This window comes from Crassostrea angulata, chromosome 10 (genome assembly GCF_025612915.1).
Source record: "Crassostrea angulata isolate pt1a10 chromosome 10, ASM2561291v2, whole genome shotgun sequence".
In the NCBI taxonomy this organism is placed as follows: Eukaryota; Metazoa; Mollusca; class Bivalvia; order Ostreida; family Ostreidae; genus Magallana; species Magallana angulata.
Window position 1 is genome coordinate 13,229,020 of NC_069120.1, and position 15,810 is coordinate 13,244,829.

Consider the following 15,810-nt stretch of genomic DNA (forward strand, 5'->3'; position numbering starts at 1 on the left):
ACGATTTTTTTTTCACATCAAAAGTGTAGTGTGCAACATCGGCTATTACAAAAGTAAATGTCTCGTTGGGTGTAACGGTAATTGATATGAAATTGAAAATTCATTGTTGGATTTTCTCTAATGACATCGTACCATGTCAAGTCTATAATATGTTCAGAATTTCAATTTTAGAATTATATGATATCATTTTCAAAGTAAATGTTGGGTATAATTGAGCTATGCATAATTTGAATCCCCACAAACTGGGCGCCTATTGGTATAGTTCACAGTTGTATTGGATGGATTTCCTGTTCTATAAAAACATGCCATTTCTGTGAATTCGTAACGTGAACAATAGAGCAAGGCAAATTTGTAAATCTTATCTTTTTCCTGTGTGCTTCAGTTTTAATTACATTCCAGATGAAGTATATTAGATTATTGACATGGTAAATTATAATTGACCAGGAAACATATAATCTACATTTTAGTCATTTTTGAAAATTGAAACTGAACTGGATACATTGCTTGTTTAATAATACCTCTCGGAAATTTTGTACTTGGAATTATTGTTACACTAAAATCTTACCTTTCATATTTTTTTTTAATTCACCTATTGAAGATGTGTACACACTACTGCATACATTTACACTATCTTCTTTGCGGTATATTAAATTCCAAAAAGACAAATAGACGTGAGAGGTACGGATCGTATATATTTGAAATCGGACACCTACAAAAAATAGGAATTAAATGCTTAAATATATACATGATTAAAAAGAATAAACATACTGAGAACGCAAATAGCAATGACCAGACGTTTGAATATATGATTCAACATAATACCAAGGTGTAAAAACAATTGATTTCACTCGCTACACAGAGAGAACAGCTATTAGAGAGAGGAGTTAGAGCAAGGATTGTCGCTCAGAAGGAACCTCCACGCGTGTGTTCGTCAGATACTTCAAAACGCTGGATAGCAATCGCAGCCATAACTCGCCCTATCTCCTAATGACTGGACCTTACTTGACTGTGGTCAGTAACAAATTTTAATGGGAGCAAGGATAAATCACCGATAACAACCCCATTTAAATGACACCTCTTGAAAATTGTGTATTTACACACACTTTCTCGGTGGTTCGCTAATTTCTCTTTGGGATTACTTTGATTTTGAAACCCAAGATGTGTTTATCAAGCGAGCGTGTTGAAATGAGCAAATATAGTCTCTATTGAGGAACACAATGGTACCAATCAACGATTATACATTTTGGATTTACAGAGCTATTTAAACTTTAATGATCAATGTTATTGGCAAAAATATTTGCATAAATATAAAAGTAAGAACTTGAGTTTCTAGATATGCCAGAGAACTGTTGATGGATGTCGTGTGTAGGATATCTAATTGACTGTTTCCCATGAGGAGCCTAAATCTGTGCTGGTTTTGGGCGAGTGTTAGTGTTTTGTGTAGTCCCGTCTCTGTTTCTAATATAACAGAACCGCTGAAGGTCTCATTCCTGGCATCACGTAAGTACTACGGCGGAATTCTGTACGGAGGGGCCTTTTACCGGGCCATTGACGACATCAACAAGGATGATAAGCTGCTACCTGGATATGTCTTGGAGCCCATGTTTGCCGATACACATTCGGACACTCTGGAAACGGTCGAGTATATGACCAAGCATAAGACCAATGGCACCCTGGGTTTCATCGGACCGGAGGGAGCCTGTGGAATAGCGGCCACTAACGCCGCCGCCTGGAATATGCCCATGGTGGTTTACGTAAGTATCCATGAATACCAGATAAATTACACTTATATATCACATAATGCTGTTCTTTATTCTTAATCACCAAGAATAAAATTTGACATGGCGAGTGATATGCTAATAGGTTTTTGTGCTGATAAACCAGAGGAAAGTTCTAATAGATGGATTCTTTCATTAGATAGAACTTTAAAAATCGAGCTCTTTCTTTTCCAAAATTGTTACCTTACAACATCACATAGCGCAAAGGGTTGAAGCGTTTACTCCGAATCTGTTAGCAATGCGTTCGAATCCCACAGGGGCTTTTGTACTTTCAATTTGACCTTTTTAAAACGCATCATTTTGGTCAAATACAGTAAAATTTGAAATTTATAAACTGGTGAGAATATTTTGATTATAATGTACTTTTAACCACGTTAATATCGACGGATGTCCTCTATACCACCTTAAGGAAAGTTGTTTGAAAAAATGTTATACATAAACCTTGAATTCCCTTTAAAAAAACAAAATTACATTAGAGTGCGACTGCACTATAGGAACACCTTGTGCATTGGTAATTTGACTCCTTGTATATTTACATGTTGCACAATCAGCATCTCTAAATGCATTCTTGATGCGAATACAGTGTATAGAAGGAGCCAAATTCTGTTTATCCAAAGAATATCACACATTTTCCGACGTATTTTTATAAAGTTCTAACATAAACAGGAAGACATTTCGACTATTCCTGATTTCTGGGTTTTTATTTCTTGAAATAGGGTATAATTTGGACTTATCCGTTTTTCAAGCGCTTGTCAATCACTGTATGAACGCCAGATGCACTTCAAGGCCCTCAAACTATACAATAGTCCTAAATTTCATAAGGTGTTATGAACTTGGTGTTACGTACATTGTCGAAATTGTATAGAAAGTCAATGACCAAGGTGCAATGTCTCTCTCTTTGTTTCGTTCTGGATGATTAAATTTCATATCGTGTAATGTATCTGCGCAAGTTCTATTTAACCAAATAATATAAGCTTCAAATCTATTTAACGTAGCGGAAAAGTCCTGAATTGGAGTACTAGTATCAAAATGATGAATATTTTTACTGAAATAATATATTTCTGTTACAAAAGCACGGCAAAATAAAAATGTGAGCCTACAGATTGTTTTAAGGTAGTCCTATACTCGGCACTAAATGGGCTCAATCATTAAAAGCTTAGCTTTAAATGATAAATATACATTCTAACAATACATATACAAAAGAAAATATGTATGTTTACATGCTAGTCTGTTTGTTATCACCTCTCAGACGGGTGTACCCCCTTGCGAAAATTATTGACAATTATGAAATTTGCCAGACGTCCGTTTTTCCTAAAAATAATAATCAATTTTGGGAAAATTAGAACTGAACATACAAAATAGAGTATAAATATTTATTTAAGCCATATCTCATCAATAATTTTGCGCAAATTTTTGTAAGTAAGTACGCTTTATGGACCTGATGTATCAAAATAGAACACAAAAAATGCAATGCTAGTATCGCGTTTGGAAATAATTTTACTATTTTATGGACTCAAACTTAAATTCATGGTGTTTATTCTATAGATTGACATCTTAGAAAACAGATTTGGTAAAATAAATTATATGTTGACGGATTACTTTTCACGCTATAAGCTCTAAACCAAGTAGACCCTGACGAAAAAATCCGTAAAAATTACATTTTGCTACAGTTTTCTGCTTAGATCTGCAATAATGTTAGATATCATTTAAACATTAATTAATTGACGATTGATTAAATTCGAAATAGCTTCTGTCTCTAAATTTAAACTGGTTTTAGTAAAAGAAAAAGAAAAATTCGGGGGGGGGGGGGGGGTCAAAACAAAGAAAATATAAGCATACCTGAGATCCTGGTTAATTAGAAACTTCATTTTTCATTTTACTTTAACAGAATCGAGTTTCTCAACATTAATCATTTCTATCTCTCATAGAATAAATATATTACCGTTCTAATTGCTTATTATTGCCATTGTTTACAACGGCGATGTAGAGCAAAATCAATACCGGGTATCAAAAACGCTTTGTAAAAGTCGAACCAATATTGTAAAATCCGTATTATGACGTAGTGCGATACTCGGACTACTTTAAGTGTTACATTAAAAGTTTAAAATCAAAGATTTCTAAACATAATAATACAAGTAAAGAACTCTTTGATTTTAAACATTTTAATGTAATATGAGGATAGTTTTTCTGGATGATGTGTGTATTGCCTCACTTTCTGGACCCACCTGGGGTATGTCCGACTCCAGCAATCGATCAATGACCCGACAATCCCCAGCTGTTTACAAACCCTCACTGACAGTGTTCATATAACGTTTATTGCTTACCAGTAATTGGAATGAACAATATCCCTACACAAAAGAATAACATGCCGTGATTTTGATTCTTATTTGTTCGAGAACAGAATGTTCAATTGAACAGCTCATGTGGAATTTTTTTTTCTACAACGCTTATCAGAAGTATTAATTTAGCCACACCAAAAGTAGTCATAATGCATTTGTTGACGGAGTTTTCAGACTTATTGACCGCTACACAATTGATATTTTGTGCGACCACATAAAATTACTAAATTTGAAAGGTTTTGTTTATAACATTAGATTTAAAAATCGAGCAAACAACTCGAGATATTAAACTCCGAAAATTCGATGGTTTTAATTGAAATCAGGCAGACATTGAACGCACTCTGTCGTATACACATCATTTTTGACACATGTAGTCATGTCTATTTATTAAAAATTTTGTGATTAGCACGAAGTACTCAATCGACCACCTCAACAAAACGACATTGTCTGTTTACTTTCGCCAACAGCTGGTCATTTCGACACAAAATCAGGATTCCCCACTTGAAACCAAAGTTTAGATTATATCCAAACCTTGCACACATTTTTATTAGAATGCACTCAATTTGTGAGACCCACACACACTTGTTTATGGGGTACTGAACTTGATGAACGAGGTGCAAGTTTATCCTCTGAAATAAAGGAATAGAAAGCCGTCTTAAACTCTGGAGGCCCAACTTTGATGAGCATATTTTTGTTTATTTCTGCCAAATACAACGGTGTAATTACGGCAAAGCTGTATCACCGGTTAAAAAACGCCGGCGTACCTCTTCAAAGAGGCAATAAACGTGTCCAAAATGTTGAATTTTTTGAAAATAATGATTACCAATTATCTTGCTGAAGCTAATGAATGTCTGATGGTGGTTTAAAACTTCCTCTTTATTTCTTGAAGTAAGGCTAATCCAGTTCTTCTTCAATATTTCCGTTTATATTTAGAACAGATTTATATTATCAGCCTTGAAAAAGAAAGCAATAAAAAAGATAGCAGGTATAATTGATATTCTGATGTTAGTTTAATTGTAGTTGAATATTTCAATAACTTGGGTAACGTTCTCTAGATAAGGAAAAATTAATAGTTTTATAAGATGCAAAACGTTATCTTTTTTCCCTTGCACATTAATAATGCCCCCCCCTCCCCCAAACATGGTTGCCTATAGCTAGTTAAAACAGATGAAACTAAGGTTGCACATTTACAGCCTCCGAGATTTGATGTATAGGGAGGTAAAGAGGCTATCTGCCTCTGTCACTAGATCTATTTTGAAATCGATGTTTGAATTCTCTGAGAATTCTGATCTGATGGATGACAAGGAGTAGGGAACTGGCTTTGACATGTTGATAAGGTTCATTCTTAAGCATCAGTTACATTGTAGCTTGATAAGGCATATAAAAGACACGCGTTTCCGTATCTAGGTATATTAATTTTGATTATTAATTTCATGCCTACGCGAAGAAGGTATTTATACCGATGAAATGTTCTTCATAATGACGTGTATATAAATATTATTATATTAGTTGACCAAAACAAAATTCAGTTCTTTAAAAGCAAGTTGATATAACATATAGTCATATCTCAAATGAATTTAGATGTACAGTGTACGATTGATGATCCATAGATTATTTAATCATATGTATTATTTAATGAAAATTGGTGAAATTTTATTATTTTTTGAAATAAATGTATAAAGGATTAAGAGAACATTTGAAAAAAAAAAATAAAAAAGATTTTTTTTCCCAACAAGTTAACATTTTGTGTGCGTCTTTTTTTTTCACCAATAAGCCCCAATTGCTCTAACTAAATAGCTAAAATTGTGTTTATTTTAAACATATTTGAATCTGAAAAGTGTAGGCCACGATTAAATATATCTCGGAAAAAAGCCCTTGCACATGTAATAGATACGAATAATAACAATTTGTATATGATCGCACTGTGAGTGCGTTTGACATAATATTACTAAGTCGACATAAAGAAATCACCAGCTTATCAAAAATCTAAATAAAGATTTGGTATCCAAACGGAATTTAGGGAACACTTGGTAAAAAAGGAAATTCCTATTAAAATGGTTCTACTTCCCGTCCCTGCTGTTCTTGAGTATTGATTAATCCAGATATTCTTCGGAAAGATTTGCTGTTGTAATAAGTATCCGGATATTTAGTGAATATAAATCCTAATTTGTTAAGAGTTTGAGTCGGGTTCCGTAATGAAGTCAACATCATTAGCCCTAAACATTCTAGCATTAGTCTTGGCATTTTGAAAAATTTAACGTGATGATCGAGACCTCGAGATGCAAAACAAAAAAAGTAAGTTAAAAGGGACGCCCAATAACCTGTTTTCTCCACTACTAGTACTGTAGTTACTCGACGAAAGTGGCTTTAATCAAGAACAAAACACTGCAAATGTCTTTAGACGCAACAAATGGATATATTTTTAGATTTATGATATTGTATATGTACATAAAACAACTAGATTAATTGTGTATATACCGTGATAGACTGAGCTATTCAATTAATTGTTATTTAGTTTTGATCTTTGTATGCTGTCCCTAAATGTTCACAACAGAGTTCAGCACTACATGTACATAGCCATGCTATCAATCCAAATATAAACAGCTAGTCACGTGATTAAGAGAATTCGAACGAATACCTAGTATTTTCTTATATAGGATATAAATTTTTATGTTAATTCTATTCCATACCTTGAACAAAGGAGTTATAATTGTTTAATAATCATTGGAAATAAAGTGTATTCTGAGAAAAAAACATTACTTTATGTACGTAAATTCTGTCCCGAGAATGGGAACTGTCAAGGCCGACAAAACTACCAACAGACCGTACAGACTGAGGAGTGAACTACTGTAGTACATTTTTTCCTTTGATCGCTTTCAAATTTTGTTTACGCAATTAGCGGTTTTATTTCTTTAATTCAGAGAGTAATTGAATTAGATATCCGTACTATTGAAAAACCCAATGATCGAGCTAATGAATTGATAGTGCAGGGAGGGCGCAAAGATTTTTTTTCAGGTTTGATATGAGAATGCATGAAAAATAAAAAAATATTGCTTTGGAGCAATGATTCTTTTTAATTCTCGACGGTGTGAGTTTTAATTTTCAGTTGTTCTAACCCCACGACTACGAACGTATTTCATGCCGTAATCAATGCTTTGTAAGGATTTGAAGAGACAGCTAGAATAAATTGTATTTTTGACACATAGAAACGTAATAGATAAATTGATGAAAAATGGAAAAAAAGGATAGAACTTAAACGATAATAAAGCGATTTTTAAAACATTTCGTATGTTTCTTTTGCACGAATAAGAGGAAGGATTCACAATATTTACCACTTGATACATGAAATAATAACAAAGTAAGAGAAAAGGATAGATTTATTTATTAGGCAAATGAACGGACTAAGTAAATGAATTACTAGCCAATACATGTAATGTACGTAAAAACCTATCGATCTTAATAGTGTTACATCTGCTGTTATCTGCGCATTACATGAATCAAGAAACTAAAAAAAGACCCTACTCATATCCTCTACTTGGATAAAGGATTATATTTTGACAAATAATCAATATTAATAATTTCATAACAATAAAGAGAAGTACATACACAGATTGATTTTTGTTGGTGTTAAGTACATTAGATTAGTAAAACCCAAATCGAATTGGGGAAATAATCAGAACAAGCCGAATACTGCTGAAAACGTTAAATTTTGGACAAAGACAAGTAAAATGGGTTTTATTGGGTTGGCAGTAAGTAGTTAGCAAGTGTAAGTGTCATCAAATGCTCTTAAAACAACCTTACGTTACAATGGCGAGCTCTTAACACGGCCATGAAAGATAAAAATGCATCCTAGAATTATAGCGAAATGTAATAAACGATTCGATTATTATCTTTATGTCTTTTTATTGCATGTTTGAGACGTCATTAATTTTTATATAGTGTTAATATATATCGTTTTTCCTGGCTAACATTTCTCACTCTTGGTGCCTCCTTTAAGCTCCATAATAAAAATCGTGATATATACGATTTAATACGTCTTATCATTATGTAAGTAAAATTGAGCAATCATTGAGTCTGAATAATTTGTGTTATAATTTTGGTGTACGCCAAAGAGAAAAGTTGTTAGCCATTTTGTTACTTTTTTTTGTTGTTTTTGAAAATTGAATGTTGGTCGGCGTACAAGTAAACAAATGTATTAAAAAGCGAAAAAATACCTGTTTTATTTTATTCTTTGTAGATGCCATTTTCGTTGTCAGAATCATTGTCTTTTCACAAGTTCTTCATGAATACAATATGTACTGTAAAATCTCGAAAATAACTGTTACACGATACACGTGAACAGAACTTTTTCTTCGAATATTTTTCAAAGGAGATCCTTCTAGGAATACTAAGAATTATTATATCATATTAGAGGTAATCAAGAATGTAATATACTACTTATACGAAACATTCTCTTTTATTGTTATAACTATGTCAACTCGAGTCTGTATGTCTTCTTAGGACATCTGTAACCCTTGACCTTGATACAATCTTATAGTGGTCCTATTCACGACCATTGATCAAGGTTTAGTGCTTGAACGACTTACTATTATAATGGATGTTTTTCTTTCGAAATGTGCTTTTTAGAAAAATCCTTTGGGATCGTCGACACCATAAAGTTTCGGATCATTTAATTTTTTTTCTGTTTAGAATTTTACGAAGTCTAACAATTTTTAGGATATAATGATAATTATTTTTTATGGTTACAACATTGTAATGAAAAAGAATGGATTATGCAGAACGTTATAGAGTATCTAATGCTGGTCAGAAGAACAATAGTTTGAAATTATCTCTGTAATTGATCGGTTTATAAATGACCGGAGGAAATATAATAATCAGTAGAAAACGATAAAGTATATCTATCGACACGTAAAAAATATCAATAACCTGACTACTTATTCAGTTTTTATCTACCGATTACTGTTCTTTTACTAAAAATTAAAAGTTTCAAGAAATCATGTGTTGAAATTACTATACTACATAAAGAAAATTTTGTTTGTTTATTATAAAAATTAGTCAAATTGTTTGTTCACCCCATTTACTTTTTTTTTTCACCTTTACAACTATATTAAATATATGTAAATATGTTATTTTTTCTTTATGTACGTCTTGTTCCATTATATGGTTTTGTGTGAAAATTAAACTGAACTGAGCTGACGGATTTTAGCTCACCGAGACGGTAAGCGTATGCTATACCCCCGGCGTCGGCGTCCGGACCTGGTAAAAGTTTCTGTTGCAGGTCCTGAATCTAAGTTAATTATTACTTGTCCTATCTTCACAAAACCTGCATGGATGATGCATCTGAACCTACTTATGGACTTAAAAGACTTGGATGCTGAATCTGGACCATGAATTTCAGATGCTTGAGGAGATTAAGGTTTTTGGAGCAGGTTAAAGAAGAATGCTCTTGCATTGCCTCCAATAGGTGATGAATATACATGTAAATTTATGCAGATTGCAGTACTAGTAGTGCGACATATAAAAGATGAATATTGAAAGTGGAACCACTTGGGTATAGATAACCTAAAACGCTACATTGATTCGAATAGCCCAATCCCCACTTTGCCAAAAAGAGGACTAAGTTGTTTCCTTGTCAACCTAAATGTCAAAGGGAATAAAGCAACATTCCCCTTCTTGATGCTTCTAAACATTTTCTGGTCCTGTGACGAAATCTTGTTGATTCTAATGTATTCCTTCTATGCATGGGTTGCCACATACACGGCTAAAACGGATTTTTTAAATCAAATGACATGACAAAGTTACAAACCTCTAAAAAACTACAAAGGCTACTGTGAGAAGTCTGGATTATTCCCCAATGATGGTTACCAAGGGACATAACTTTTGTAAACTTTTGTAAACTTATATTAAAGTACATATGGTGAGCTATTATATTATAACATACTATGTCATTCGAAACAATTCTGCATTTTTGTATGTTTAGTCACGCAAGATGATTAATGGTGGAAGTTGATTTAATTTTTTTTGTAAAATATACTTTTTGTTAGAATTTACCACTGCCTTAAAATATCAATTTACAATGCCAATACACTCTCGTCATTCTCAACGCTTGGTCAATTAGTGTGTTGATGCCTCCTTGACATTGAATACATTTTATATTGATGCATCGTGTGTCTATTTCATAAAGATACATGGACTACAATGTCTTTTGTCAACGCTGTTATCATTTCCACGCATACCTTTGTGTATATGTACATTGTGAACGAGATATTTTGTCCTTAACATTTAATTTTGTAAAGGAAATGAGAAGTATCCAATAATCAACCGATAAGTCATGCTACGAATTAATCAATCAGAACTAAAATAATTATGAATTTATCATTTTCTTTTAAAATTCCCAGAGATGCCACGACTCAGAGTTGTCAGAAGACCCGCAACTAGAGAGACGAATTCGAAAAACATTTGTAAGAACCCAGCCTTCAACATCCAAAGTATCAAAGTCCATAACCTCACTACTGCTGCATTTCAATTGGCGCAAGGTCAGCCTCGTTCTGGGAAATCGTACTGTATGGAACCAGACTGCAGAGTATCTCATATCTCTTCTGAAAAAGAACAGCATCGAGATCCGCCAACAAGAAATGTTCCAGGAACCGTATACTCCTAGTTTGGATATGTCAAAAATAGTTTTAAACACCGTAATGTCAACAAGAAGTAAGAACCTTACGAAAGTTTGTGTTTAATCACTACCTACTTGACCTACCTATATAGTATAATTGGTCGCTATGATTGACAGTCTTACCGAGTCTATTACATAGCAAATAGAAAAAGGCAAACCAATCAGGTTTATTCTTAACTTAGGTCAATATTTAAGGTATAAAACTTGAAATTGGTTGCAATTTGTCTTATCATGTATGAGTTTTAGGGATATACACTGTATATTTGTTTTTTAGTCTACGTGTTCCTGGGTGATTACCATGCTCTGATAGAGTTTGTGCGAAGTTTGGACAAACAACCCAAAAATAACGGGGACTATGTTGTCATCACAGTTCTTGATGAACAGCCCACGTCAAAATTAAAACACTTTTTAAAAAGTGAGTTCACTCTATCTGATATATATCAGTTTATCGTTTCACATGTAGTATGGAGCTTATATCTACAATGATGAACAATTACATGCTTTTCTAACTAAAATACGCACTATACAGATATTTGCAATACAAAATGTTTATAAGTCTTCAACAATAGTTGGTTATTTTGTCTTGTTTTTCTAGCGCCATACGAACAGGAACTTAAGGACGAACACTGGATGGCCTTTCGCAACGTTTTAGTAATATCCCCTAGGTCCCCCAGTAACCCAGATTGGGAAAAATTTATCGACGATGTGCGAATTCGCAATATGGAACCACCCATCAGTCTGCCACGACCTCCAATATCATTGATAAACATAACGGTTTGTCTCTTAAGAACTTGATCCCCTCACCCCCCCCCCCCCCACCAAAAAAAAAAAAATTTCCTCACATGTACAATTACTGACTGTGATGTCTTATTCTGCTGGGACCAATTTACGTTGATTATAAGTTTTTAAAAAGGTTTACTGGAATGAGATTTTGTTGATTTTCTTGTATCCGTGTAAGATTGAAGACTGTGTTTCATTATTCACCGATATTTTAATTTCATGGGTGAGGGTTATTACCTAGAAGTCCACAAAAATGAGCCACCTTGCATTCTAATGATATTTGCTTTATCATCTTTTTCTCCCAAACAGTTTCAGCAAGTTGTGCCGATCCACGCAGCCCATCTCTATGATGCAGTGATGGTTTTTGCCCGCGCACTAAACGCAACCATCTTTAGCAGTGAGGGTAACTTCAGAAACGGCAGAGAGCTTGTCGCAAAAATTCAAAGAACATCCTTCAAGAGTGAGTTATGTACTTTCGTACTGCGCACAAACACCCTATATTGAGAGAAAAAAATAGTCCCCGATGTTTAACACAGTTTCGAATTTTGTCCCAGTTTATCATTCACCTATGTTGTTATTGGTGATTTTTATCTTGTTGAGATTGAAATTAAAATATCTTTTAAGAAAAGGGATTTCCTGTAGGGAAATAATTTTCAAGAATATGGAAAAAGTCAGACCTTTTGCTGATGTATTTTTATATCTTCTAGGATTTATTGCAAGATCTTAATGTCATTATTAAAATAATTTACACATTTCATAAGAAATTTAATCTACTTTAGTTGAATTAATTTTTTTGAAAGAGAAATTAATTCTACTGGGTCAATTTCTTACCCTATGGAATCTCAATACTTGGAAGGATGAAAGACATCAAAACTATATATATATATATATATATATATATATATATATATATATATATATATATATATATATATATATATATATATATATATATATATATATATATATATAGTATTAAATGTCATCTGCGTGATTAGGGTATTGCTATCGCAATTCATATATTTTAAAGACGTTTCTGCATGTGATTGTGTTATTAAAAATTGAATAATTTTAACACATTTTTTTTTTATTTAAATGGCTACTTATTTATAGAAATTGAAATTTTGGAAAGTTGCAATAATTCAGCAACAGATATATATACTGTAGTCCGCACTAAAATGAGTTATACTTAAATGAGTTGAACAAATACTAGAGCTACAATCGGTATCGAAATTTTTCATCATTGTCATATGATGTTCTGAGCAAACTGTATCTTTTCTTGTTGATAACAACTTAGTCATATTTGCTTGATTGCAAAATCATACATAGAAACATTCAGCTAATGGAAGAAACAAAAGACTCCATTAATTGCTGCAATTGATTTTACATTTCCATTCGGTTCCTTGTGTGCTCGTTGGCTCAAAAGCCTCTTTGCATTCAGTCCTAAGCGTTCATCTGAGTAGTTCCACCTAACATAACCCCTTGATTGTCAAACCGTTGGACTATAATTCAATAAAAATGTTTCTAAACTCAATTGATTTTTTTAAATACAATTTGCCTTTAACTTGACCCTTTCTGAGTTCATATGTTGACCCTACTACCATCAACTATTCATAACGCACGAGGATGAAGAAAGAAATTCTGCTTGCCGACATATTTGATGTTTTGTTAACAAAAGTTTGTCATAGATGCACAATAACTGATTCAAATACATTAAACAGCGTTATGAATAGCTAACAGTGGTGCGCAGATCAGGCTTTTTAATGGTCTAACAAGGTCATTCAGATTTTACTCTTTTTATGAAAATTATCTAGGTATTTAAAGTTTAGTGGTTTCATAGGTGAAACTCTTTTAATCAAACTAATATTTTTAAAATAATGTGAATTTTTATTGTCATCATCAATCTCGGCGAATTGGCAATAATATGCATCTCTACATGTGACAAGTATATAAATTAATAGTAGGGTTTTATGCTTTTGTTGGACAGCAGATATCGAAGTATCACAGCAAATTCTTGTAAAACTCCAAATTTATTTATAAGGTATCCAAGGTTTCGATGTGTATGTGGACGAAACGGGAGATGCTGAGGGGAACTACTCTCTTTTGACCTTGACAAGGCCATCCAAAGGTCAACCCTATCTTGGGCCAGTCGGCTGTTTCAATAGAAACTTCAGTGACTCAGGCGTGCCTGTGAGTATTTGATCAGCTGTTTCATCTATGCAGGGACAAACTTGGCCATAGTTAACAATCGTGTTAAATTACTCAAGAGAATATTATTTTATCGCCTTAAAACGACAAGTGCTCTCTGTTCAGAGTATTGCATGGTTTATTTTCTGTCGTTACTTAGGAGTTTGTTCTAAATAAAGAAATAGACTGGACATCGGGAGAAGTGCCCAAGGATGAGCCGACGTGTGGCTTCAACGAGGAGAAATGTCAATACGAACCTGGTAAATGGAAATCCATTATATTGTACATAAAATTACAGCTAAATACAGTTAACCACAGTTACAATTAACACACTTAAAATGACTCCATGCTTACAGCGAAGTCTATTATATTTTGAATAATCAGATCATGGTCATAAAACGTTTCTTAAACTTGAATTACGTTAAATACTATATAGTCTATATAACTTGTCCCTGGTACTTCGCTATAAGCTTGCTGTACTCTACACGTATGTACACAGTTTATACGTGAACGTTGTATTGAAACGAAACAGCTTGCTATGACTGTTAAGAAGATGTATGGCAACTTGAAAACTGTCTGCATTCACTCTTTACAACAGATTTCTTGAAAACTTTTAATCAATGCAGAAGACGTTAGTCATCTTTGTTAGATGTGTTTCAACGTAACTTCTTTGAATAAGACTTTTTTAATTGAAAGAACATTACTATTACTTTTAAATTTCTATATTGTTGACACTTTCCCATGCATTTTAGATATTATGTTCGTATTTAGAAAGAAAATTTACAGCTTTTTTTTAAAAATAAGACCAATTAAAATGGAATTTGTTGAGTTAAAGATTTGATAACTAGAAATGAAATATTGTGCTAAAGTTTGCGCAAAACATTGACTTACTTTATTTTCTTGGGGCTAACAACGTAAATATCTTTCACTAATGTAGTTTGTAAATAAAAAGAAGGCTATAGGAAACATTCCAGTGTATGCTTTACATTAATATTCATCTGGTTTTCTAATTTCAAGGACTGTTTACACGTTACTCAATATCTGTATATACAGGAACTGTAAACCTCTATATACACGAAACTATAACAGAAAGGGCAAGAATTATCCGACATTTAGACAGATTTCATTTTTCAGACTGGAAGCTAGCCACCCTATGCAGCGTGATCGCGGCAGTAATCTGTGTAGTAGGAACCGTGTTCGTCTGCAGGTGCGTGTTGAAGAGAAACATCTTACCGAGATCAAAACCCAAAGTTATCTCAATCAAGGGAAGAGAAATGATTGTGTTTCATTTACCCGTCAATCACGAAATTTAGAAAATAGAAACTATCCACAAAGGTTATCCTATCGTTTAAAAAAAAAACAAGGTGGGAATTACTCTAGATGTATGTCAAGATATCATCACCACACGGCAGAAATCAGATCAAAGAAAACCTCTCGTATCACATATTTCGCTGTCTTTATGCTTCGTTCTCTCTCATCTTGAAAAAAATTTATTTTTTTTGCAGACACTACCTTTATGAACAAAAAATAGCACGCCTTTCTTGGAAGCTTGAATACAAAGACCTTATGTTTGTGGACAACGTTGAAGAAATAATATCTCCCGCCAAACGGAAGGTAAGCTTCTCTCTTTTAATGAAAAGAAAAACAAGTCATTTATATATCAACTACTCTTAAACAGCTGAAGGTTTCGTACACGCAATATCTCAAGATATTTCCCCTCAAAATCTTGCCCGTCCTTGTCAGAAAACTACCGTGTATCAGGGTTAGATTTTTTGTCAGGAGGTTGATTGATAAACTTTTACTGCCGAACGCGCCTTGATAAAATATATATGTCTAAAATCTCTTCTTGCAATTAAAAGAGATTGAAAAAAACCTCGTTGATGCTCCTTGTATCAAACTGGCATATAAAATGCTATAACAACTTTTATTCACGTACGAGAAATTTTTGCGAGGTTCACGAAAGCCTCATCATCACAAATATATTTCGCTGCGAACTAATTTATTTATGGTAAATCGCGAAATACAGTTGTCGCAAATAAAAAGTGGTTTTCAG

The 15,810-nt window shown here is 33.2% G+C and overlaps 1 protein-coding gene across 2 annotated transcripts in view; it reads left to right on the top strand.

Moving 5' to 3' along the window:
* LOC128166891 (guanylate cyclase 32E-like) overlaps positions 1 to 15,810 on the top strand; it is a 43,082-nt gene that overhangs the window by 10,855 nt on the left and 16,417 nt on the right. Inside the window, exons 5-13 of one of the 2 annotated variants that reach the window (XM_052832344.1) lie at positions 1,445 to 1,754; positions 10,516 to 10,825; positions 11,065 to 11,205; positions 11,386 to 11,564; positions 11,880 to 12,030; positions 13,612 to 13,760; positions 13,918 to 14,017; positions 14,892 to 14,964; positions 15,263 to 15,371. In XM_052832344.1, coding sequence (XP_052688304.1) covers positions 1,445 to 1,754; positions 10,516 to 10,825; positions 11,065 to 11,205; positions 11,386 to 11,564; positions 11,880 to 12,030; positions 13,612 to 13,760; positions 13,918 to 14,017; positions 14,892 to 14,964; positions 15,263 to 15,371 — 1,522 coding nt within the window. Of the gene's footprint in view, positions 1 to 782; positions 1,755 to 10,515; positions 10,826 to 11,064; positions 11,206 to 11,385; positions 11,565 to 11,879; positions 12,031 to 13,611; positions 13,761 to 13,917; positions 14,018 to 14,891; positions 14,965 to 15,262; positions 15,372 to 15,810 lie in introns of those variants that run through there. The other variant, XM_052832343.1, reaches the window with a different exon arrangement.